Below are 27,172 nucleotides of genomic sequence, written 5' to 3'. Positions count from 1 at the left end.
CTAATGGGAATTACAGAACTAGACAACTTAATTCATTTTTTGAGTAAAATATCTGAAGTTTTTTTTTTTTCTGATCTGGACAGTAATTGATGGTCCCCTATTGTTGTCTTGCTGAATTGCTTCTACTTAAAATCTTTTTCCTTTGATTGTTTGATTTTGGCTCTCCGGGTTGATTGGTGAAATTACTCAGAGAAATTGGCTTGCTATTTTATCACTTGTATGTAAATGTTCACTCAACAGTTGATCTGCAAATACTACTACGACTTTGATTAAGGAGATGAATAAAACCACCTCTTGATCAAGGGATCTCCAACGGGAAAAGGCAATGTTTGAATTGAAATGTTTTGAGATAAAATAATTTGCTTCATAAATTCTAATCATATTTTTATCTTTTCAATCATTTTTTTATTTTACATATATCACATCACAAAAAGTGTCAAGTGATTGTCTCAAATAAACTCTTATCCAAACAAACTTATACTAGTAAATTAGATGGAAATCTAGAATGTTGTAGCTTTGTAGGAAGATTTTTTTTTTTCCCTTTTAAATTGGTAATGGGGACGAGGATGAGGGACCTGTGAATTACGTGTCCGAAGGCTTTGGAATAAATGCGCCTCACATAACTCTGCAGTTGACCCCGCCGCCCCCCTACCGTCCATGCTCCTCTCTGTTTTCCTTTTTCCCTTTCAGCAAAATCCATCCTAAACATTAAGAAAATTAAGTGCAAGTTAAGTATCATTTTTGTCAAGAAAAAAAGAAAAAAGGCAAATATCAACTAAACTGCAGGTGATTACAGTCCAGGCTAATATAATGAGCTTTAGGCGTTTGTTTATACTTAATCTTTCAAGTTGAAAAACTAGAATGATCTATACTGAGAATAATGCAAGAATAACATCTGAAAAAGAAGTGGCTGCTATTGCATTTAGTCATAGAAAGTGGCTCCTATTGCTGTAAAACTTGGACATCTATGATTAGACGAGTATCATTTGATAGCAAAGCAAGATTATCCTCCGTTAGCTGCTTTATTATCACAAAAACAATCACAATTCCATCTATTTATTTCTGACCCGGTGTTTAAACGTGATGTAAAAAGATTAGGATAAACAACTTGTAAGACATAATGTAAGCAGGCTATGATAATTTACCTAATCGATAATAAAAAATAAAAAAAAAAGAAATGTTAGGCATGCCTTCATGCCAACCCGGGTTTGAACCTCTCTGGGGACATCTTCTCATTGCACAAGGCTTGGATAGTGTGTCTTATTTCTCCATGTGGTTAGCGGGCTATTACACGAGACAGGGTTTATCCAGTGCGCATTCTCGAATATTGGTTGCGAGTTCCCTTGTCAACCAAAAAATAAAATAAAATCTTCTCTCTGTTTCTTTCTACAATTTCTTTTTTATCTGGATACTAAATCATCCCATTGAAACTACATATATAGAAATATAAATTTCATCTGACTTTGTGAATTATACCATCAAATTTGTATGTATTTGACAGCTTCCTCCCTCTTAGATATCCCACAATTCAATGCATGCCTGAACTGAAACTGTGCTCTAATTTTTTGTTTTTCAAGGCAAATTGTTATGTTAGGGCTGTCTTTTATACAATCAAACAGGAACCAACCCTTGGCATGATCTGTATTTTGTGTAGGTAAAGTTTTCTAGAAAATTTTTAGGCATCTAATTTACAGAGAACCTCGATGTAAAAAGCAGAAAGGGAGCATGTTTTGATAGAGTATTATTTGAAATAATTATTGTAGCATCTTTTGTGATATGATGTATATGAAATTAAAAAAAATAATTAAAAATATATAAAAATGGATTGAAAAATATATTTATAATACAAACGAAATATTATGCAGAATAATTCAGATATTCAAAGTCTCTCACGGAACATTTGGGCAAAACTAAAGACCAGAACTCTTCTTGTATCTTAGGTCAAAGTCAAACGAATGAAAGATAGCACGCACAATGGAAAAGACCATCTACTGAAGCTTCTATTCTAGTATTCTTCCCGTCATCACGCATACATATTTGTCAAACCATCATCCTCTTCAATCAATCATATATTCATATTTCGTAGACCAGCAGATTAAATACAATTGATTCCAGCAGCCCAAAGCTAAATACATAGAGAACTACTTAGTTCTTACAAAGAACCATTAGCTTAAGCATTAGCAAGATTAGCTCAGGCGAAGCTTTGCTAATCTATGATGCATTCCACAAATTTCCCATGATTTCAGAATCAATTAAGAAAAAACCCAATAATCTTTCTATCTAGTACAGTGCTAGAGTTTCAGTCTAGACATCTCTGATCTCATTCTGATAGCTGAAAAAGTGCACTCATTCAACACAACACATACACACATAGCTTCGAGCATCCGATCATATGGCGCCACAAATGCTGCTGCATCAGATTAACTACTTACTATCAGAACATCCGTGGATAGTCGGATTCCGGTGGAGCACAATCCAATTATGGGGGTCAACCTGGTCGTTTCTCATATTTTCCATCGCAACCTATCTTGCAGCATCCATCACTCTCCACCTCCTCCTCTACCTCCTCGGCCGGCAAAAGCCAGTTCCGCTGGGGCCGATCCCTGCTCTTCATAGCCTCCTGATGACGCTCTTATTCGTCACCATCTTCGCCGGAACTCTCTCCTCAGCAGCCGCGGAGATTCGCGACACCAGATGGTTCTGGCGGAGGTCCAAAACCCCATTTGAATGGCTCCTCTGTTTCCCACTGGGAACTCGTCCCTCAGGCCGCGTATTCTTCTGGTCATACATTTTCTACCTCTCTCGGTTCCTCCAAATTTTCAACACGTTTTTTAGTATTCTAAGACATCGTACACTTTCCTACGTCCACCTCCTCAACCACTCCACTCTAATATGCATGTCATTTCTTTGGCTAGAGTTTTCTCAATCCTATCAAGTTTTGGAAATTCTCTTGACGACCCTTGTTTTTGCATTGGTATATGGGTATAGATTCTGGACGGAAATTGGAATGCCCAAAGCCAATTTTCCGTTCGTGATCCTGAATTTCCAGTTTTTGCTGCTGGCATGCAATTTGGTAGGCCACGTTTGGGTGCTTCCGTTGCATTTCATGAAAGGAGGGTGCAATGGCATGGGGGCTTGGGGTTTCACTTCTTTGATAAACGGCATTGTTCTTTTGCTATTGTCGAAGTATTATGTTAAGGTCACTCGCTTGAGCAAACAAAGGTATCTTATTTCCCTCAAACAAGATAAAAAGCGGTGATCATCGATCGATCGATCGATCTGTTTTTTAAGTTATCTTTTGTTTTCCCTTGAGCGTTTATATCAATGGTCAATTGTTTTTTTTTTTTTGTTGCTATATATGTAGATCATGTGACATTCGGATGTAATTTTATCTTGTTGTCACTTCATATATTCAATTCAAAGAGAAAAGGAAAAGTCCTATGTTTCTTGTTCAGAGAATCTAGTAACTATGAGAAATCAAAGGCTATATATACTATTTCATTGTGAAGTCTGGAAATTTTTCGAAGAAGAAGCTTCCACGTCCTAGCCCCCTTGAAGCTTTCAACCCTGCAAAATTAGCCATGTGAACTGCGGTGGTTTCTTGTACATATTAATTAATAGACACTACTAATTTGAAAATTCCGCTCCTAACGAAATTATTCAATTTGCACTTTCCTGGGAACATTCCAGTTGGCCTAGCCTGTTTACTTTTCTTCTGTATGTATAATGGGGATTCCGATTCACTGATTTTATCTGATCTTTCAACGAATATCAATGTTTTCATGTCGTTTCTTTCTAAGTGGTAACAAGAGAATCAAACGTAAGACAAAGAGATCACCTTTAAACTTAGCGACAAAAGGTAGTACTTGTTTTAACATCAAAATAGAGATTCCACATGAAAATGAAATGGATTTTTGGTGTCTTCTTATATATATGGCTCGTTTGGCAAACAAGTTTTTGGCCAAATTTGTCTGTTATAAATTTTTTAACAACTTTAACTATAGTAATCTCAAAAAAAATTTCAAAAATTTTAAACTATACACTTAAAAATATCTAAAAATTTACGCACTTCCAAAATTTTTCCTACGACTTCTACAGTAAATACAGTAGAGTTTCAGACAAGCGTCCAAAAAACTCATTTGCCAAACAGTGTCATAGTTACAACTTACAACACAAAACTGATAGTGTTGTGATCTTAACTGATTGACAAGATCCGGAAATGCTCAAACTGCAAAGTGTCCAAACATCAACAAGAGTTGAGATCGCAACTCCAAAGGATTAGTTTTATACGAGGCCTTTGACTGGCGAGTGGCGAATCGGCTTCTAGCCGTTTAGCACTTGTGCACGTTCGTTAGTCAGGAAAGAAGACGACGTATATAATTGTCATCCATTACGTTGATGAGGTAACGTACGTAAAGGAGATTGTTCCTTTTTTTTTTTTTTTTTTTTGATTCAAGGGAAGGGAGTGCAACACATGTCATTGTAAAAGCTACCCAAAATTTTTAAAATCTTTGATGGCGAATTGGAATACAATAATCTACTTACTTCTTCTTGCTTTGTTTTGAATTGTCTCAAAAGGGTGAAGCGCAGGAAAGAAAAATAATGATAATGAACTGCAGCTGATGAGAAAGACGAGGACGTCCACCCAAATTTATTTTACTTCTTGAAGGCAATAGTCATACTTGGAATCATAGAGTTTGAATGATCAATTGGAATAATAATTGTAAGATTTGTTGTTTTGAAGTCCCAAAGACGACAAAACGACTCTGTACCTACGATATTCTTCATGATTTTTTGGGCAAGCATAATATTGAGTTCCAGGATCTGTCTCTCAAAGCAGAAAATACCTGTTACACCAGTTATCCTATCCGCATGTCGATAAACAAAAGTTTGGCCTCGTTCTCAATTGCTTTTTTTTTTTTTTTTTTTTTTTTAAGCGTAAGTGGGGATCTCTCACTTGTACTCCCTTTCTTCCGGCATCCAATATATCCCGATTCTTTTTTGCTTTGATTGTACAATAGTCATATTAAAAATCCGAATAAAAAATTACTAATATAAGTGTTTCTGATTTGCTGCCTTTCTTGAGCCTTAAAAAAACCCAAATTATAATCAAAAAGAGGTTAAAAAATATAAAAAATTTCTTTTTTCAAAATGAGAATCTAAAATCAGTTGCCAATGAGGCCTTCATCATGTTTTTGGAAGGGAAAAGAAAGGAATTGAAGGACCAAATTACCAAGAGAGTCGTAAATTCATGCTCAATTGTTTGGTGATACATGATAAATAAATAAGGTATGTTGAAAAGCAAAATTGAGAATAACCATTTTGAAATTACGAGAAAATGGTAGAAAGAGGGACAGCTCATCATAGTAACATCTTAATCAAAATTTCTAATACTTTGCAATCCACGCCCCCCCCCCCCCCCAAAAAACAAATCTTCTACACTTTGCTAACAATTGCTTTTGTAACCATTGTCAATACATGACACATATGTATATGTGTATGTAAATGTATGTATAATTAAATTTAAATAGACATTAATCCTTGATTTTGTAGTCTATCGTCTTTTAAGGAAAGCACATTCTATCGGATTCGATTATTGGAAGTTGGAACAAGCTTTCATCAAACTTTAATAGTATAAAGCATTAGAATCGGGGAAGGCGTTCCTTGAGATCCACTTTAGTGAAAAAACTACTACTAACTACTAAGTTCCTTTTGCCCCCACGTGAATGGGCTGGTGGTTGGCGCCTCTTCCTCGGGACCGTTAGGTCCTGGGGTCGAACCTCCGCAGCAATATCAGTTCGCCGTGCATTTAACGTGCTAGGTCCGGTTGGGGCGCTGGGCCGGGCCGAAGTGAGGATTAGTCGGGCCGCCTTTACGGACTTGACCCGGACACCCCACTCCGTCGACAAAAAAAAAAAAAAAACTACTAAGTTCCTTTTGGATTACGTACTACAACTAATAATCAAGCAAAAATCGCACCCTTAATATGCCGGCCAATCAGTCTCTGACCACTCAAATTTGTTCTTCCAATCATTGACTTCTAACTGCAACAGCCAATGGTATCAATTAAAAATCTAGACCTCATCACACCAGATAGTTTCTCTAACGTTTTCCAAGATTTAACATCGGCCCTTACTTGCATAGGCAGAATAGGAATAGACAACTCTCTGTTACATTAGAAGTCTCGAGAGATTCAGGAGAAGCCTTCTTAGCTTCATCTTCAACAATCTTCACACATCAAATCCTCTTTGCCGTTATCTTCTTCTTAGGTAAATTCCTTCTTTTAAGCTTATACATGTCTATGTGTATAATGCAGCATGTAGTTGTATAGATAGACTTCTTCCCTTTGTGTCTTTCTTGAATTCTTCAATGCATATACTGCTGTCTTATTTTCTCCTCTGTCAATGGAATAAATGGATGCCAGCACTGTAATTAAATGACTTGAGAAGCAGAATAGAGAATTTGCTGATGTCTATAATCTCGATTACTGGTGGGGCTTTTTTTCTTTTGTAAGATTCCAGGGGTTTGGTAGATATTAGATTGGTGACAATTTGATTTGAGGTCTTAACTTCAGAACTTTAGAACTTCAGATATCAGATACAGAACTGAATACGGCAACATTTTCCCGGAGAAACCCTGTAAATTAAAGAAAAGGTCAAACTTGAATTTGATATGCTCAATTCCTTGTCCTTATCGAAATCTGTAGTAGCAATAATACTTGTCTGCATTGTTTCTTGGACGGCTGAATGTTTTGGAATTATGCTCGATTGGAACTAGTAATGGATGGAAATCTGTGGATCAATGATTATGTCCTACATTTGTTAAAGAAGAGCTCCAAATCGATTGTAATACAAGCGTTCCTGGGTCCAACTAATTAGAGTCGCTTGTCCTCACATGCTATTGGTGGCCTCAGTGATCTGGATTTTAATCTGAGTTTAAGAAAATAATTACCTGCTCATGATAATTTTGGGGAATGGTGAACCTGAAGGATGGGAAAAACGAATGACAATTCTTTGTGAAGGCTCATATCTAGAGGCAAAGCATGAAGATTAGTCTTTTAGATCAAAATTTAGGCTCATTAGGTACCAAGCCTGTGACAAGAAGTAAAATTTGTCAGACAAAATTGTATTAAAGGATATGCACCTTTTGTTTGTTATAGCAGATGCATGTATAGGGCTTTAGGAAAATTGTGATTGCCTACTCATTTGAAACAATAATGGAAAATGACAGGAGAAAATAGCAAGTGTTATGCTTCATGCAATGAAAATATTGTTATGCAAAAAAAGGGATAGACAGAGAGTATTTATTTCTCATTTGGTAATTGGCTCTGTGGAAGAATCTTAATATTTGTTTACTGAATTTGATGGACGAAAGGGCTAAAATTGAGCATGTGAAAGTGGAGAACCATCGGTGTCACAAAATAGCCAATTCAGAAGTTTTTCATCTAAAATGGTTAGCACATACTTGTGATTTTCAGATACAGTCTGAGCTGGAAAGACTATTCATTTTGTATTGTGATCAAATTTAGTGGAAAATCATAGCGGATGAGAGTTTATCAATACTTCTGATGAAATTTGGCCGTAAACTCTCTTTAGCTTGTTGGATTGAATGAGCATGTTAATCTAAATCATATAAAAGAACATGCAGAAGATTCCATGATATTGAGTATCATGCTGTATGGCAAAGATTATATCATCTCTAGTTTGGATGATATTCATGTTGTCTGAATAACTTGTGGGCACAATTCACTTCATGTCGTTTTCGGGAAAGCAATTTGTCTGGAAGATTATTTGTGATAATGTATGACAAAGATAACATGTGAAACTCAAGAAGCTGAATACACATAATTATTCTCATCACAGAAGTAAATCAGTCCTGAAAATTAGTATAAGAATTAGAGAAAGTGTAGGCTTACTCCATTTATTCTGCCACTTGATTGTGATTTCTTTTTATGTCCACATTATCAAGAGAAGTCAGTTACCCCATCATTGAACATCCCTGACATCGGCTTCTTAAGATTATTAACCTAGATAGTGATATCCATGCCGAATGAAAGTGGCATTTTTAGTTCATGCATGCCTCGATAGCCACACAAAGTATTCTGATACTGTGGTGTAACAGGAGCTCTCTTATCTTCATTGGAACAGGTGGTAACATTTGACTACTTCCTAAATTTTCTATTTCATCATTTTTGCCGCAGATTTAAGCTCCATGATTCATACTTTTGCTGTGCCTACTGGTGAACTAATTGGCCACCTCATCCTTATTTTGCATTTATCAGCTAAGTAATTGGAGAGTTTGAAGCTGACAGGACATATGGATATTCGCCAGGACCCCAACTCTACCAATCAATTGACCCCTCTGAGGATTATCAGGGGTTTAGCATGCTTAGTGGTTTTTATTTCCTCTGCATTCATGTTTCTGGTGTACTTTGTACCAGTATGTGTTGGGATCTTACGCCTTTTGAATGTGCATTATAGCAGGAAAACTGTATCTTACCTTTTTGGTCTTTGGCTTGGTCTATGGCCATTCTTCTTTGAAAAAATAAACAGGACGAAAGTGATTTTTTCTGGAGAGACTGCTCCAGAAGGGGAGCGTGTTTTGCTTATTGCAAATCACAGAACAGAGGTTGATTGGATGTATCCATGGGACCTAGCACTGCGGAAAGGGTGCCTGGGACACATCAAATATGTACTCAAGAGCAGCTTGATGAAACTGCCAATTTTTGGCTGGGGATTTCGCATGTTAGAGTTCATTCCAGTGGAGAGAAAATGGGAATTTGACGAACCAATAATGCATCAAATGCTTTCATCTTTTACGGACCGTCGGGATCCATTGTGGCTAATTGTCTTCCCTGAAGGCACTGATTTTACGTAATGACTTATCATCTTTCTCCTCCGTAATCGATGATTTAGGTTCATCTGACAGATCAATATTAGTATCATCCTTTTCTCCATGCTTTTTTATTTTATTTTTCTTGTATCTTTGTAGAGTTTAGAAAATGTTTATTTATATTATAGGCATCGCTCATTAGCAGTACCTATATTATTGCTCATCATTTGTCTAAAATTTTCTGGTCTTTAGGAATTAATGAAGGATTTTTCATTGAATATAAAACAAAACATTCACTATTTGGTAGGTAATTTGCATGTAGCAGGGCATTGCTCTAAGTTTGTCTGTAAGAGATCTAAGCTGTCATCGTAGTTCATCTAATTTTTACTAGTACACGGCTTTCTTCTTGTCCAGTGAGCAGAAGTGTAAGAAAAGTCAAAAATTTGCCGCTGAAAATGGCCTGCCGGTGTTGAGTAACGTGCTGCTTCCAAAGACGAAGGGATTCCATGCTTGTTTGGAGACCTTGAGGCTCTCCTTGGATGCAGGTATTTCTTTGTCCTCGTCAACCTTTGCTCAGTGTCTGTGATCCTTAAGTATGCAATGATTGGCCGTGTCTTTTGAAGTGTTACTGATTTTTAGCTGTTCTGAGCACTTGTTGACTTCCCCAATGCAGTTTATGATCTGACTATTGCCTACAAGCACCGATGCCCTACTTTCTTGGACAATGTTTTCGGTGTTGAACCTTCTGAAGTACATATTCATGTCAGGCGCATTCCTATTAGGGAGATACCACCATCTGAAAAGGATGTAACAGCATGGTTGATGGACACATTTCAGTTGAAAGATCAGCTTCTCTCTGATTTCATTGCTAACGGTCATTTCCCTCATGAAGGAACCGAAGAAGAGCTTTCTACACTGAAATGCTTCATTAATTTTGCCGCAGTAAATGTTATCACTGGCACATTTACATATCTTACTTTTTTCTCATCCATTTGGTTTAAAGTCTATGTTGCTCTAGTCTGTACATATGTTGCTTTTGCTACTTATTTCAGTATTAGACCATTTACAGCTCTTGATTTTGCTAAAAGATTGTCAAGGCACAAGAAAGTTGCCTAGACTAAATTTTCACTGCAAAAGCAGTACCTTTAGCAGCCAGTATCATGGTAACTCTTGATAGCTTTTCCTTTCACTTAAATTGCAAACTTGTCACTGACAATGCAGAGTTTTCTTCGTTTCACATGACCGTCTTATTGGTGGCCCGGTTTGATTTTTGAAGTATTTTTGGACTTAGTCACAGATTAAGATGCTGATGTTTTCAGGCCAGACCATAGCTGCCGACATTTATTCTTAACAGTTTTCCTGGAATTGTTTAGATGAATATTGTATTGTGATCAAACTTTTTTCTTTTCTTTTTTTGCACATGAAACCGGGGGCTGAATATCCAGTGATACCAAGTAAAAATTGTTATTTATGGGATAAAAAACATTAAAAATGGGTACTCACATGGTATCTGTCATTAAAAATGAGTCCTCACATGATTGTTTCATCTACCCAAGAGAATAGCCCAAAAGATTAGGGCGCTGTAGCTTAACAATCATCGAACCCCAAAGCCTGCCTCTGGCCCAATGAAATTAGCTTGATTTAATCCTCATTTTCCTGACACCAGCTATGATCTATCCGTAGTTGAGCAACACAAGTTGGGTTGAGACCGCGTAAGGAGGACGATTTCTCCCGACATCTATTTTTTCATTTACAAAAACTCGAACTCGAGACCTCACTTAAGGGAAATCGAACTTCTTGCCATTGGTGAAATTTTAATTTTTGCAAGTGGACTAAACATCAGGCCCATCTCTTATCCTGTGCCTAAAGTAAAAGAACCCTTGAAACATGCTAATATAAGGGGGAAAAAAAAAAGGAAGGAAAAATTCATTTTATACCAAGTAAAAAAATCTTTGCCCATATGATTTGGTGGTTTGACTTATTAACCATTTCACTCTTGTCGCAAAACAAGAGTTGATTCCTTGTCACGCATCCAGTTTGGATAAACGGAAGAACTGTAGCAGAAAGGACCTAATACAGGATAAGAGATAGCCAATCAAACATTCTTTGCATGTCTTTGGTTTCTGTGGTTCTACGCTTTGCGGATGAGAATTTTTCTATTACATCTTTGTTTTGTCAAACCTAACTCAATAACTAAACAATGGAAAGGGAAAGGGAACCTAACCTTAACAGGCCATGTAAGAAATACAAGATCCAACTAAGACGCTACATGTTTTCCTTTTTGCCAACGAACCACAGAAGAACTACTTGTCGTTTCAACAATGACAATTTTGTCACAAGTAGCCATTGACAATTTATTAAGGCTCCGTGGTCTGCCTCAATTTTGCTTTGTCTAAAAGTAGTTGGTTCATTTTCTCGATCCCTTGGAGGAAGGGGAGGCAGATACTACTCAAGGATAATTGCACTGCATTGTTAAAAAAGAAAAAAAAACATTGGGATTATTGAACTTTAATTGTAGGAAAACGTTTTTACACGTGAAATGTTGAGATAGCAAGCTGATCCAAGAACGTAAGTAAAACTCGCATCCGGACGACAACTGAAACGCGGATTCGCATCAGCATTAATCTTAAAGGCGTGAAGTCAATATTTGTGGGACTCCTTAATCTGTTGGGTTGACTCATTGATATGTTGGGTTGGGCGAACTAACGATTTTTTTTTTTTTTTTTTTTTGTCAACACAGGGGTGTCCGGATCAAAACCCGAAGGCGGCCCGACTAATCCCCTGCGCCCAAGTACACCGCCACCCCAAGCGCACCGGGAGTTAAGTGGGATTCGACCACTTGACCTTGGAGTTCCGGAAGAAGCCCAAGACCAGATGGTCTAGCCCCGGGGGCCGAACTAATGATTGAGAGTGGTTTTTTTGACTCTTTGAGTTGTGGTACCGGCGAACTGCTTTGAAGCAATAATAATTAATTACTGGGTGGGTAATGGGTATGGGTTGCTAGCCCGCAGGCTAAGGAACTTCTTCTATTCGTCTTGGTTCTGAGCGTCTCAATATTAAAAGATGAAATGCAAAGAGTTTTACTTTCACAAGTTTTATACCAAAATGTATGTGTACACTATTATTATTCTGTACAGTGCCAAACGCGACATCTTTGCGTGACAAGTTGCACACAAATCAAAATGGAAATCTTTGCATGATCCTTGTCATTATTTACTCGTTTTGAATTCAAGAAATCCAAACTGCAGCTCTCAGAAAGGGCGTCCAACCCACAACAACGGCTTCTTTCCATGCAAAGATCACTTCATTAGATCTTTAACATTGTCAAGATAGACTATGCCTTTTTTGTTAGTTTAATCATCCATCATGTTATTATGACAATTAATGCCTTTTTGTTTATTCAATCATATCAATCATCCATGTTATTATACATGTCATTCACAAATAAGTCATGTGACATGCTTTTTGACCGTTTCTAATCAGAAAATAAAATTTAGGAAAATGGCAAGACAGAGGATGCATTCGATAAAATTGAAATGTAAAATCTAAAATTTGAAGTCTGAATTCATTGAATCACTTAATTGTTAAGTACTAAATTTGATACCTTTGAATTATATCACGTTAAGTGATAAATGAATAATTTATCAGTTATTTTTTGGAGCAAATTTTGTCCAAGAAATTCAGTGCAACTTAATTAATTAATTCAAATATTCTATTTTTTGTTATCAAACGCGTTTGAAAATATTAAAATCTGAATTGATTAAATTTAAGTGCTAAATTGGGTTATCAAACAGGACCAAAGTTGGATATTAATTTTTTTTTTTTACTATTTATTGAAACCTCAATATAGTTTCCAAAACACTATGCTAATCCTCTTCCTCCCCCCCCCCCCTCTTTTTCTTCTCTCAATCCAATTTAGTTTTTGCTTAGAAAGGAAGGGAGACGGGGGAATTAGTTCTGTAAGTTGCAAAAAAAGATTACTTTAATTTGCAGTTTTGTGTTAGATGGTACGTACCAAGCATTATTAAAATAATGATATCGCAACAATTCTTGACTGATATATGCATTAATTATATCGCAATTCTTGAATGATACGTGCATGAAATTCGGCTCTCAACCAGAAGAAATTGAAACATCTTAATTACACACACACTAGGATGCGGTTATTAAATCCTCCAGATATCATGTTGGCGAACCAATTTTGACGGGCATTGCCTATTCTTGCAATCTTGCTTAAATGGTATCCACCAACATTAATTAAACGGTATCCACCAACATTAATTAATTAATTAATTAATTAATCAGAAAATGGCCACAAACATAAGGAAATGGGGAAAGTGGGGTCTAAACGTGTAATCTAGGGAGGTGACCATTTTTCGTATTTATAAAAGGGCAACTTTCTAAGTTTACGTTCACGATCCCAACTATACACTAACCAACCACATCAGGAATTCTCTCGCTTCTTCTCTCTTTTCCGGTCTCCTGCTAGAGCTAACCAATGGCTGGTTCCCTAAACTTGGCTCTTCTGCTTCTGCATCTTCTCGCATTAGGTAACTTCTCCACTGCAAATCTTTCATCTGTATTGGGTGCCAAATTTGTTGCCTGTGTAACTAATTTACTTTTCTTGATATGCTCAGAATAAGGCAAAGATTATGTTCCATTATTGTGGTCTTTTCTTTCAATTGTACCGTTGTTTCACAAAGATGAATTCAATCATTGTTCAAGAAACGAAATTGGCTAAATGGTTGTCATTGAACTTGTCTTCAATGGCTACATTTCCGTGCCTTCGCGGTCTACTGCCATTTTACCAATCATTTACTGGGCTTCCAAACAAACAACATAGACTTCCTCTGGGTGTCCAATAAAATTACAACTGCTCCGAAATTGGATTAGAATTAGAATGGAAGAGAGCTGCAACTCCAGTGAAATAGTACTATTCATTTTCATTTCTAATAGAGCCCAAAGACGTCAAGATTGCAGACAGACACCGCACGTTTTTTTAGAATGTATGCACTAAAACTTAGAGGATAAACCATCATGGATCGATGGGTGATTGATCTCACATTTGCAGGAACCATGACTAGTATTGTTTCAGCAACAGTTTTCACGCTCCAAAACAGTTGCAGCCACACGGTCTGGCCGGGGACCCTCTCCGGCAATGGGGCGGCAATTCTGGGGGACGGCGGTTTTGCATTGTCCCCCGGTGCAACCATCCAACTCTCAGCCCCAGCTGGCTGGTCCGGCCGTTTCTGGGCCCGTACCGGGTGCAACTTCGACGACTCCGGGCACGGCAGCTGCTCCACAGGAGACTGCGGTGGACTGAAATGCACTGGCGGTGGTGTACCACCGGTAACCCTGGCAGAATTCACCATCGCCAACGGAGACAATGCCAAGGACTTTTACGACGTCAGCCTCGTAGACGGGTACAATGTAGGCCTCGGCATCAGGCCGTCCGGTGGCTTGGGTGACTGTAACTATTCCGGCTGCGTGGCGGACCTCAACCAAAACTGCCCCAAGGAGTTGCAGGTCACGGACTCAGACAAGGTGGTGGTCGCATGCAAGAGTGCATGCGACGCTTTTAACACTCCTCAGTATTGCTGCACCGGCGATCACTCGACGCCGGACACTTGCCCGCCAACTAATTACTCAAGGAAGTTTAAGGAAGCCTGTCCTGCTGCTTATAGTTATGCATACGATGATGCTTCGAGTACATTCACTTGTGCAGGTTCCGACTACCTGATCACATTCTGTCCCACCGGATAGACTTAGATTAGATGAAATATATGCTTGAAATAGTTATACAGACTTGATCATTGTAGGATTTTGATTCAAATCTTTCATGAATAAATTATTAATTTATCGAGGGTATTTATGATTCAAAAAATACTCATTTAATTAGCTTATAAAGTTTTATTTTATAAGAATATGAATTGTTCTATTAATTGAAAGAGGCTAAAAGTTTATAGAATGTAAACCAATCCATAAACTGATATATTAAATTAATTAATAGATGTCCACTTTCATTTCATTTTATTGAATGCATAGAATGAATCAGATTAACAATATATTATGCATATAAATAACAACGAAATTTTCTCATAATAAATAGATACAAAATCTTCTTACATATCTCATTGTTAAATTATGGCTTGCCATTTAAAAGGTGTTAACTAACAAAATGCAGATCCAAGGTGGATTAATAAAATGCAGTGGGTTTCTAGGAAAACAAACAACAGTGGATTCATATTTTAGGGAAATATGATATGTAATTTTACTGAATTATTAATTTATAATATGAATGAGATCAAAGAGTTATGTAAGATTTTCAAAAAAAAAATATATATATTAATTTAGCTCATCGCCCAATTCAAGATCCAAAAAAATTATTATTTAATAGAGGTTATTAATTTATAGAGGATTTATTGTAGTTAATGATATATCATGGGACATTTTCATAGTATTTGAATTGCGATGATAGTTGATCAATTAATGACATGAGACTTGATTTTCGTAATAAAGTATTTCAAGAACAATGATGATATGTTTTGAAGGTTTTACTGGTTCTTCATAGTTAAAATGATATATATATGGCCTATTTTCATAGGTATTTGAATAAGCCATTGTTATGTTATGGGTTGGATCATTTAATTTTCATGGTATTGTTGATCAATTAATCAAATATGGGTTGGATCATTTCAAGGCTATGTTATGTTTTTAATTATAACCTATTTTTTTCTTATACACGAATAATTTGAAAATTATATATGTTTGGTTTCTGTTGTCATTCTATTAGTATATGTAAATACGTGCATGATGCAATTACAACATTACAAGCCAAATATTGAACTTTGACAGATTGCTTGGAAGATAAAGTGAATGAATTCAAGTACGATTATTGTTAGTTCTAAAATTCCAGTGGTGGAAAATTCAAGAGTGATGTGAGTTCTGTTCAGTTTTAATTTGGTACAAAGATTGAGAAAGGAATGGGAGAATTGGAGACTAGTATGATCATCAATTCACACTAATTAGTTGAACTAAACACAGAGAAGTTGGGTTCAAGAATTCTCTTTTCTCCTTTGGTTAGTGACTAATATGCCTCATCGCCGCCTGCAAACTAAATTCAAGAATTCTCTTTTCTCCGTTGGTTGGTGACTAATGTGCCTTATCGCCTGTGTCGTGACTATAATATAATGATGTTTTGCCTCCGAAAAAATTATATATCAAATGGACTGAGACAGGCTTTCTGGCTGCTTATCTACTCATGTACCCTACAATCTGGCTGCCATGGCCTTTTCTGTTTCTCGATTTAAAAGAAAGGGATGGAAAGTGGGTGGTAAAGTCGTCAATCACATGAATCAATGCTGGATTCAATTGATGCATTTTGCCTCAAATTCCAGATTCCGAATTATTAGTACAAGCTCATCATTCCTCCAGAGTCCGATTCCAGTCTTCATTCATGCATCATAGACCAGAAGAGTTCAGTAATATGCAATATGCCATGCAATGCCTTCTTTTTTCTTTTTTTCCTCCTCTTATTTTGATACAAAGATACTACTGACTTCGAAAAGAGTATATTAATATTAAACGACAACCTAAACCAAGAAAATGAGAATATTAATATTAAACGACACACGGGAAGCTGCTTCTCACCAGGGCCTTAGGCCCGGAAGCTCTGTGTTTACTCGTTATAAAATCCTCTCATTCTCTCCATCTATTCATCTCTGTTCTTTCATTTTTTTCTTTACCATACATTGTAAATTTCTCTCTACATTAGGCTTTCATCTTCGAAAGCTGAATATCTCGATTCCCACCCGTTCCTTTTAAACCAATACTGGGCTGGGAGAAGAAGAATCTATTCTAGTGCAAGGGCTACTCATGGCATCTATTCCTACAGCTAGGAGAAAATTAAGAAAGAAATTACAGGCCCAAAAAGAAAAATCCTACATCAACCTACAAATGTACATGCTTTTTCTTAAGGGAACTTTCCTGGAAAACCAGCAACGCACGGAGCTGTCAAAACCATGAATCTAATTCACCCCAACCTGTGCAAAGACCTTCTCCCTCTTCTTCATTGCTGAATAGGGTTTGGTCAGCGCAATCAAGTGATGCTCCACAAGCCATGTTATACGATTGGCATGCTGAATGGCAGACACGTAGTCTGTTGTCTCCATCCTTGTCACATTTCTGAATAGATATCTGGTACAAACAGTAATCCAAGAATGAATAAAATGTTCAATAGACAGAAGCCATTGTAAACTTTTGGCATCACGATATCAACAAACCTTTCTGGAAGCTATAAAATTTTCTACATGAAATACACAAAACCCCAAGTTATTAAGGATTCATGCCAGTCGGTCAATTCTCAATCACACTTTAGTTTGACCTCAATCAAGCTCAGATAGTTGTACAGGCAAAAATTCTTTGGTAGTCCATGCTCTTATCATATACTGAGTCAATTAATTCACAAGCAAACTTTGACCTGCAATGACACTACAGTACAATGTGGAAATGCAATTTGGTTGTCTTTCTTAGTGTAACAGGAAGCTGATGACACCTCATATTTTTCTAACTTTCGCAACTAGGACCTTCAAGAAACAAAGAAGTGTTTGTCGGGCCCAATGAAATTTCAATTCATTACCATTCAGAGACACTAAAGGCATTCCCTGTCTCATGCTTCATGTATGTGGTAAGAGACATACTCAAAACAAACGGCAAATAGCATCATTGTCAAGATCATACCATATTTTATCACTGCACAATAGAATGTCCAAGATCAATAGATGAAGAAACTCACCCAGCAAGCTAGTCGTTTAGCAGCACCATCACAGTCCTTGCCTCTAAAATAGTTTAAGAATTTCCTAGGCCCGCCTGGAAATAACCGGTGGTAGTTTGGCATCACAACTACTTCTTCAAGCTGCTGCAAGATGCTCAATTCACTAGGAGCACAATGTTGACTGCCTGCATCTTTCTTTAGCACATCTTGGCAAACTGAGAGACTTGGGAGAAGCGTGGAGCTGTTCTGGCAAGTGTAGCCAGCATAGTCAGAGCATCGGAACTCACAAATGCCATTATCACAGACGCCACCATGAAGGCTGCATTGTTCATCACAAGTAGCTGCATTTCCCCCAGACAATGTTACATAGAGATGAGAAAGAGGGACAATCACAAAAATTTACCAAGAGACGTAGTATTGCAATGAGAGGAAAGGCAACAAAAGGCAACATAATGCACTAAAAGGAGCATTTATCTTTTTTTGCATTCCATGTCCCATAAATGTGCTTGAATGCAATCAGCCAGGAAAAATGAATAATGAAGTACAGTGATTAGGACACATACTATGGCACGTTGGCACCTGGTTATTCACTCACTCACATCATTTCATATCCCCCACAAATAACTAATACACATTCAGCGAAGTTTGGTAACATGGTAGTGCCACATTTTAATTCATCATTGAGGTTGGAGTTACAAGAAGAAAAGTATTCTAGGAACAATAGAGTACCTGTAGAACAGTCGATGCCAGTGTATCCATTTTCACATTCACAAACACCATGAGAAAGGCACTCCCCACAGCTGCTACAATTGTTAGGGCACAAACCTGAAATAGAAGTTTCATTTAAAGGTCTAAAAGGCAGATCACGAAAACTTTCCAACAGTGTACTAATTTTGTTAGAGACAGCAGAGAAGACAAAGAGATCAGGAAGCTCACGTTTGCCACAGTCATCTCCTTCAAAACCTAGAAAGCAATGACATCTTCCATTAACACAATCTCCATTAAAATTGCATGAATTGGGACATTGACCAGACACAGGTTCTGGATCTATATCACAGAGTTCATGGAAAGCTGGGCAGATGAGTTCGCCTACAATTTTAATGGAAAGTTAGTAATGTAGCAGAGTTCAAATTTTAAAGAGAGATTATAAAGACTAGAAAAGAGCTGGTCGTCAGCCACATAAAGATGTCAAGTTACCATTAAAGCCAGGAAACTGAATGGGCCCACCACCTTCAGGGCATACCTTCCAAATACCATCCACAGCAACCTAAGAAAAGTTTCATAATCTCATTAGCAAAATGGTATTTAAAAATAGGGGTACAGAAAAGAATGGTTAATATACCCTCAATTACATTGCAAGGCGTAGGAAGGACCTAAAATACCAACATACTCTTTCTGGGAAAAATTAATACTATACCACTATTATTACCACGTAGGAGAGGGCATCTAGAAGTCTTAAGAATTATGACACGTCTCTGACTCATATTTTCCATGTTTCACTTTGTAAGTAGGAAGTTTTGAAACAATCCATCAATGCATAAGCACTGTACACTTTAGCCAGATTCTAGCAGTCAGAAAGGTTCCAAACCCCTATCCACCTCCCTGGCCTCCCCTTACCCCTAAATAACAAAAGAAGTCAAGAGAACCCACCAAGGGTAGAAAGAAACAAGAAGAAAAAACTAATGAAACAAAATGAAGGATGAGATAGAAGTCAGAACAGAGAAAGGCATCCAGCCTATGATGAGAAATGATAGCATCTCCAGATGATGAACTGCACCCCCTTTTTTCTTTCATCATGTTGCTAAATGTCAGTCTACTTAAGGGGTAGTTTTATTGCATAACATACTTCAGAGACCTTTTCCCCTGTTACTGCCTAAGCCTCCAAAACTATCACATGGGTATCAACTTTTAAGTCAACAGAAATCAGAACATAAAAGAATCCACCATTTCAAGAAAAGCAATGGGAACAAGTCAAGAAGAATCACCATCTTTAAGCTGTAAAATATACCTCCAGAGAATTGTTTACACATCGGTGCTGGTAACAACCATTTCCCTGAGTCATAGAACCACGTACAAACCCAGTACGAACTAATGACGACGCCATGCACCTGTATATTTTCATGAAGAAAAGTCATTCACAATCACTATTTATTTCTACGCTACAGCCATAAATTAAGAAAATTACAAACTCACCTTGAGTTACTTCCCCGTACTTCACCCAACATTCTGTCAGGAGCACGAGCACTATTAGTATCTGTACATGATCCATCTGAATATGCTACAAAATAAGTGCAATAATCTGCCAATGGTGACTGACCACCTGCAATTACACGAGAGGAGGAAAGTCAAAACAACTGTGAGATATGTCCACAACACCAGACATACAGAAAGAAGGAAAACAACTGACTACTTTGAACTTAAAATCCAATCTTCAAGGTCACGAAAAGGCCATATTTATATTCTTAAATAACCAGAAGTTTTGTCTTCAGAAGATTATATTAATTCCAAAAACAAAAATGAGGTAAACAGAAACGCTTAATACCAAACCAAATGCTTCCATTCCACCAGATCTACAGCAGAGTACACCTTAACAGACCAAATCCCATTTCCTAGGTATAGTAAGACGTAAGAACGGTATAGCGCTCTAAAATTGCAGAAACTGTTTTCAGCTTTGAGTACCTCAGAAGATTATAAGACTAGTTAATTAGGTTTCCGACCCCAGTTCTTTATACCTCACACCCATCCATTTTTATAGAAACATTACCAGTGCAAATTCAGTCGAAACAATACTATTTCCTAAGAGGGAGATAAGAAGCGATAAAAAACTCCCCACATTCACAGAATGAACTGTGTCTGCCACTAAACGATATGCAGGGTTACACAAGGGAAATGGATAAGCAAGGGACAACTTAGATGGGTTAATACGTAGTGCATGCGAGCATTCGGTTTTAATGGTTATTCTTAGAGGTGGCAAAATGGGTGGGATGGGCGGGATTTGCTTGGGTTTAAGATGGAACCGAGTCATATGGGTTTGGGTCCAACCTTACCCATATGTGTTTTGGGACTAACTTGGGCGGGATCACTTTGGAATGGGTTTAGATTGATCCCGCCCAATACCCAAATATATTTTCTATATATAATTTTTCCTTTAATTCATTTTTTATTTTTTATATAACTTTAATATTTTTGATTTATTAAATTTCTTTTAGTTTTATTAAATAAACATGCAAGTGCTTTATACTCAGGATTCCCACCAAAAATTGGATTAACAAATAAAGGAAAAAATAGATATAATACAGCCATATTCCAACATATATCAAGATGGCCAAGGCACTTAAGGTGTTGAATATTTATCCTCATCATTGTCCAAGGATGACAGGTCTAAACTGACTGAAATGCTGGAAATTCTTGTGGATAATGACTAGGAAGACTGCTAGATTATATTCGCTAGTATGACTATAAAAATTGTTAAAGATAATTTTTGAATCTTAGACTCTGTTTGGATTGGCTATATTTTCAAAAAACAAATTTTTCAAATACAATGTTACAGTAATATACAATAACTCAAAAAATATATCATCCATATTAGTATATCAAATATTTTTAAAAAAAATTATAGTAAAAATTTTTCATATACACTGCGACAATAAAATATTTCAAAAACACCCCAAAAAATAGCTAATCCAAACAGAGCCCTTGCTATTTGAGCCCAATGGGTACCCAAGTATTTTCCAAAATTTCCCATCAATTAATGGGTACAATTGGGATTTGTCCCATTTTAAACCCAATATCAAATTCCAATACCCATCCCGCCCAAAGTCCCTATGGGCATGGGTAATCCATTGGGACTTGGGACAAATTGCCACCTCTAGTTATTCTTCAGCCCTTTTAGACACTATTTATAACTAATCATGTGTAGTTACCTTTTACATCAGCCCTGGGTTGTGTCAGAAAGTTTAAATTTGCCGAAGGATAGAGTTGATTCAACATTGTAGCATATTCCAAGAGTGACAGAGATGAAATCCATAAAGAAAATCTCACCTTTGTTAGCCTGTGGGAAATAGCGAGCCCATTGTGGAAGATCTCCACTGTAGTTTAGAATTGGGCAGTAACCTTCTGCCTCTCTGTTATATGTACAACCAGATGACTGGGTTGTATTACAACGATATGCACCTTTCCAGAAGTTGCAAGGTGAGGTAACAAAGTCAGTTCCTTGGTTGCGGCCCCAATCAAGCCGGTCAGCCATACTATAATTAGCTTGGTACCATCCACTATCTTCAAGTAAAGCAAGAGTCATTTTTGAAACAACTGATTTGGTATCTACTGATCCTGTCATAATTTCATTCATCAAAAGCCTTTTCTCCCAGTGCGAACCTGCAGCAAATTATTCAGTTTACCCAAAATTAGAAAAGACTATGTTGATGCCAAAAGACATGCTTCTAATGCCCAAGCAACTACTTCAGGAAATTATTTACTACTTTAGAAATACTGTAGATTTCTTCTTTTCAAAGTGAACAAATCACACAACGACAATGCCCACGCAACCAAGCGCTACACAAGATTAAGTATTTCAAAACCAGAGTTCATCCTGGAGACTGCTTCAATGATGATTCGAGCCACTTTCCTAATTCATCACTAAAACTAAATAAGAAATATGACACATAGGAGGAAGAAAAAGAATAACGGACCTGATGTGCCACGTCCACCACCATCTTCCAGCTCTAAGCCAGTGAAATTCTCAGAGAATGCCTGCCAGAGAAACCCAACAAGGATATGTGGACTATGTTCCGTATTTTTTTAAAGAGATGTTTTATTGTTTCAGAAACAAAAATAAAAACATGTTTCTTTGCAAAGGACACTTCAAAGTAAGAGAATCATCAAGTACCCCGTAATGAAATCGTGAATGCATGACAACTCGAGGAAGCACAACACGCGTGACTACTCGTCCAAGCTTTTCATCACTGACTTGCTCGGTAACCTACAATTCCATTAACAGTCAATTTGTATCCCCAGAAAAAATTTTCAAATGCAAGCAAACAAGTGTCCCTGTAATCTTTGTTATTTTCTAAAAGAAAAGGTGGAAAGAGGAAAAATCAACAGAAGACAAGCATCTGAATTTCTAACAGAACATGGGAAAGCTTACATCAGTTTAATATGATACACAAGTCCACAGGAGTACCATCCTCTATGTAATGTAGATTTCCACATGAATTTCTTGAATGATTTTTATGCATAAGTGTGAGTGATTCAATACTGCCAATGCTGTCTAGGTTTTCTGTATGAGCCAAATTTTGAACTGTAGAAACATTTAGAGTTGTAACTAGGTAATCGGAAGGCATTCTCCTAATTTTAGAATCTGACTTAGAAACTTCTGAGAACAATATATCATTTAAAAAGTTTTGCTTAATCATATATGCTGATTTCGAGGTGCTGGAAATATAAATTAAAACAAGAACTGCTGCTGTAAAATTATCGGTTCAACAGAAAATGCACTTCAGGAAAGACAAACCGTCAAACTGTCCATGAGCTCATCAGAACCATACAAAGAATTAGGCAATTCAATTACTTCAAAACTTTGCAGATGAAAGAATACTCTCTAAATCATAAGATCCTAAAGGATTATCTCAAACTAGAGTGCATAACCTTTGTTCTCAAATGCACACAGGCACACAATTCTACATGCGAGTTTTCCAGGATGTGTAATTGAATACAGATTAAATACATTCTTCACGAACAATTCACATTTTAGACGGAGTTATAAGAACATGGTTAGCAGCATCCAAGGACTGTCGTGAAAATCACAGAGCAGGATACAGGAATCCTTCGTCTTGGTTTCCCACCATGATTCACGTGTATTATTTGTAAATATGAGTTCTTTTTCCCATAACTATGAGAAAATAATATTCCAGTTCCAGCACAAGGACAACGAGTAATATTAGCATTCTAGTAGCAAAAAGGACATAGAAGACAAAAAAAGGAACTGACAATCCACAGAGTTCTAACAATATCTTCTAGATGTAATATCATAGTAATGTAATTACCTGACTTCTCCTTCTTTTCCTCTCATCACGAAAATGTGCAAAGGCATGTGGATCAAATCCAAGCACGTGCATCACCTTCGCACACCAAAACTTCAGTTAGCTCAATAAACAGATGAGTCCGAGTCCTCTATATTGTAAAGCTAAAAATCAGCTCACCTCATGTATCAGAGTGGCTGAAAGCAAAGTTTCCGCTTCTGCAGTCAGATGACGTGGAGCAACATTAACGTGCCCTGCAGAGAGGAGCAATTTCGGTAATTGGACTCCACATTTCGAACATACAAAAAATTAAGATGTCGCTCCACAAGAAGCTACGTTCAATTAAGCAATTACCAGCGACAGCACGTCCCCATTGATCACGTTCACATGCCACTGCCCACGCCAAGGTGTTGCCAGTTGTAGGTCTCGTAGTCACCAAGAGAACTAGATCCGCCTCAGCAACACCCTCTGCAATATCAATAGCTCAATAACAATCCCAGCAAAAATGAGGAAAACATGACACACAATAAAGGACAAAGATGCTTATTATAGATATTCATGATAAAGATACCTTCTATATATTGCCTTGGCAGTTGTACACCTCCATCTTGTCCGCATGCAGAATATCCGCTCAACCGCAAGTTTCCTTTTACAGGTTCAACAGCCAAGGCTCTTTTGAACCAGTCAGCTGTCTGCCCCAAAGCCTGAAACATGTCATATTAGTTAATTAGCTTTCCTTTATTGCTAAGAATGCAACAATTGCCCACAATCCACCCTTCCAAATACACAGAACTTTCAGGGCAATAAACGCTTTTGCAAGTATACAATTACAAGTTCACCCAAATACCAGTTAATCCTCTGATATACCAAATCTCCTTGCTTTTAAACTGTTTGTGGCATAACAATTATATGCAGATATCTGCTGAAGTTCCAAACATTTTAGCATAAGAATGATTAGAGCAATACCTTGCGGAGGCGGTCTTTCTTGTCCTCTGCAGCTATGTCTTCTAAGGTGCAGTTATACCAGCAGTCACCATAAACTGGAGGATCCCCATGTGGATTACAAGAAGGTTCCCCAGAAAAAGAAGCTCCTGGTGGCTCTCCAAGCTGAATAGGTGAATCAGACAGCACAAATGGCAAGCATTGGTGTAAGCCATTACCCATGTATACTTTCGATCAAATTAGAAATAACCCATAATAGCTAACACTTGCCTTTACAATGTCACCAACATTTTGACAATCTCTATCAGATGAGTGCCCAACTGCATCATAATTTAGATAAATTCTTATGGGAAGCTTTACATCCTTCTGTTGCCCAGAAGACTCAGAGATTCCCAGCAATGCCCTTCCCCTATGGTGGAGTGGCTTTGACATACCAGGCTCTGCATAGACCTGTGGAGTCACAGAATACACCTGACGCCCAGGTCGCTCGCGTTGTTCAACTATCCGATCATGAATGCAAGAATGTGAAATAATATATTCATCCCCCTTCTCCAAGCCTTGCCTCTCCAATGGGCGTTCTTGCAATGTTGCATAAACAGCCTCTAAACACACAAATGTCAAGAAAACCTACACAACATGACAATGAGATTTAATCTAAGATGCACATGGAAAAAAAGTACAAGGAGTAGTAGGTTAGTTTCTAGTCGTTAATGACATGAGTTTTAATAGAAAAACCCGAATCATGCTTCAAACAAGTTGAGAGTAAAAGGTCAAAAAGAAAACTTTAAAGTATCAAACAAAAAGAAAGCGACGCCCAAGGACTGCAGGCATATGATAATGAACTTTATACCAGATTAAAGGAGCAATCATTTTGCGTGGAGTATATCTTCTGCTAATTGAAAGAGAATCAAGCTTGTAAAGCCCAGGCTTTAAACAACTTACTCAGAAAACCGAGAAAAACATTCAGGTAACAAACGATAAAACCCCATGACTGCAGATATATAGTAGTGAAGTTTATACCAGATTAAAGGAGCGATCTTTGCAGGCCATACTTCTTCTAGTGAAGCTCAGAACAAAACCAATCAACACTTAAACCATACAACTGCAGGCAGGCATATAAGTTTTGTTCTATCCTACTATAATTCAAGCCAGAAAAGAAACCACTTTTTTCTCCCACAAATTTTCAGTAAAAAAGGAGTCATCTTTTGTTAACATATCCCTCAAACTAAATTAGGAAACAATAGTTTACACAACGTAAAAAGAAAAGGAAAGTAAAGAAGAGACCTGAAAGGGAAAATTACCAAAAACAAAGAGGTTGTGCAGAGGAAAAAAGATCTCAAATCAATTAACCAAATTTCCCCTACAACAAAACCTTTCATTATATAGAAAAAGAACCCATGATTTATTCAAGCTTTTCTCCCTTTAAAAACCCCAAATTTGTCGACTTCAAATCCAACATTTTCTAGCAGCCAAACAGCCCGTAAAACTCAACATTCCAACTCTCTTAGCTCATTCCCTTTGACATTTTCCCAAAAGGGTGTATTGGTCGAGCATACAAGAAAAAAAATACTAAAGATTCAAAAGAAACAGTGGAAGATTACCTTGAAGAAAATGAAAGCAAGCTGATAATTAGTCGAAAAAGTCGGATGTAAATTTACACAAGCACACCCACTACACCGAAATCTTAGCTCCATAAAAATAACACTGCCCGAACTAAATCCGGTTCCATCAAATCTCCGGCAACATTCCGATCGGCGCTAACCCACCAAAAAACTTCAACCCTCTCCGCATTATCAATTTCCAGTGACACTTCCCAATGTCCCAGAATAAATTAACCAAACAATACGGTCTTTCAATTAGAAAAGCAGGTAAAACAGAAAGAATCGAGCTCCCCCGTGATATTTTCCGATGACCCAGAAAGGCCAAAAAGAAAGAACACGTGGATTGGAACTCGACAGCGGCTTCTTCTACTTTGCTTTTCAGTGTCGAAAATCTAAGAAATTGTGATGTGGGATTTGAGCAGTAGAGTGTTGGGATAAAAATAGAAATGAAAATTGAAACTTAATAGATATTGCAAAGGTTCTCTCTCCAGCCTTTCTTCCCAGTCCCTACTAGTGCTACCACCATTCTTCTGCTGCAAAAGAAAAAATACTCCACAATAATGGGTGGGTTGGAGTGGGGTGGGTAGAGTTAGATAGTACTTGGGTCAATTTCTTGGTTTTATTGGATTAAAGAAGTTCCTACTCTTTTTTTTTCAACTTTCCTTTTTTTTAATGTTTTAAGCTACAATTAAGCCATGATGGTTACACAACATATATCTTTATCTTTAATTCGTTTGTTTACGTGATAACAATTTTTTTCTTTTCTTTTCTTTTTTTGTCAACAAATAAACATTTTCTTCATTTGCCTTCCTATACTGCACTAACTTTTGCTTTGTATTGGCGGTACGGCGAGTTGCAGCGTTTGACTTGACATTTTGGGTATTGAATATAATAATCCATGTGGTGGAATAATTATTAAACGAATATTTTGTTTAATAATTTCAATTTAATTGCTGACCCTTTCTGAACTGTTTGTTCAGTATAAGATGTTTATCTACCGAGATAAG

At 37.2% G+C, this 27,172-nt stretch overlaps 4 protein-coding genes across 7 annotated transcripts; 3 read left to right on the top strand and 1 right to left on the bottom strand.

Moving 5' to 3' along the window:
* Positions 1-1,960: 1,960 nt before the first annotated feature.
* On the top strand, positions 1,961-3,508 carry LOC113714336 (fatty acid elongase 3-like). The gene has a single exon (XM_027238137.2). It carries the CDS (start codon positions 2,393-2,395, stop codon positions 3,257-3,259), a length of 867 nt encoding a protein of 288 aa, XP_027093938.1. The 5' UTR covers positions 1,961-2,392; the 3' UTR covers positions 3,260-3,508.
* A 2,618-nt stretch (positions 3,509-6,126) lies between these two features.
* LOC113713619 (probable 1-acyl-sn-glycerol-3-phosphate acyltransferase 4) lies at positions 6,127-10,069 on the top strand. 4 transcript variants are annotated; one of them, XM_027237381.2, is made up of 4 exons: positions 6,127-6,269; positions 8,553-8,873; positions 9,247-9,377; positions 9,506-10,069. In XM_027237381.2, exons 2-4 carry the CDS (start codon positions 8,638-8,640, stop codon positions 9,946-9,948), a joined length of 810 nt encoding a protein of 269 aa, XP_027093182.1. In that variant the 5' UTR covers positions 6,127-6,269; positions 8,553-8,637; the 3' UTR covers positions 9,949-10,069. The 4 variants fall into 4 exon arrangements, with proteins under 4 accessions (XP_027093182.1, XP_071925887.1, XP_027093180.1 ...); XM_072069786.1 differs by having other exon boundaries at positions 6,137-6,269; positions 8,282-8,873; XM_027237379.2 differs by having other exon boundaries at positions 6,139-6,269; positions 8,201-8,873.
* Positions 10,070-13,253: 3,184 nt separating this feature from the next.
* LOC113713789 (pathogenesis-related protein 5-like) lies at positions 13,254-14,700 on the top strand. The gene is made up of 2 exons (XM_027237581.2): positions 13,254-13,382; positions 13,904-14,700. Exons 1-2 carry the CDS (start codon positions 13,331-13,333, stop codon positions 14,593-14,595), a joined length of 744 nt encoding a protein of 247 aa, XP_027093382.1. The 5' UTR covers positions 13,254-13,330; the 3' UTR covers positions 14,596-14,700.
* Positions 14,701-16,425: 1,725 nt separating this feature from the next.
* Positions 16,426-26,844, bottom strand: LOC113714630 (uncharacterized). Its single transcript, XM_027238574.2, has 17 exons — positions 26,166-26,844; positions 24,835-25,191; positions 24,589-24,729; positions 24,194-24,326; positions 23,977-24,090; positions 23,803-23,876; positions 23,647-23,721; positions 22,491-22,583; positions 22,294-22,354; positions 21,647-21,979; positions 19,799-19,925; positions 19,614-19,713; positions 18,803-18,872; positions 18,542-18,694; positions 18,335-18,430; positions 17,627-17,946; positions 16,426-17,028 (listed from the first exon to the last, which is right to left on the bottom strand). Exons 1-17 carry the CDS (start codon positions 26,256-26,258, stop codon positions 16,846-16,848), a joined length of 2,523 nt encoding a protein of 840 aa, XP_027094375.1. The 5' UTR covers positions 26,259-26,844; the 3' UTR covers positions 16,426-16,845.
* Positions 26,845-27,172: the final 328 nt, after the last annotated feature.

Source organism: Coffea arabica, chromosome 10c, assembly GCF_036785885.1.
Source record: "Coffea arabica cultivar ET-39 chromosome 10c, Coffea Arabica ET-39 HiFi, whole genome shotgun sequence".
Classification (NCBI taxonomy): Eukaryota; Viridiplantae; Streptophyta; class Magnoliopsida; order Gentianales; family Rubiaceae; genus Coffea; species Coffea arabica.
Note: the sequence above shows the minus strand (reverse complement) of the source record. Positions and strands in the feature narration are given on the sequence as shown.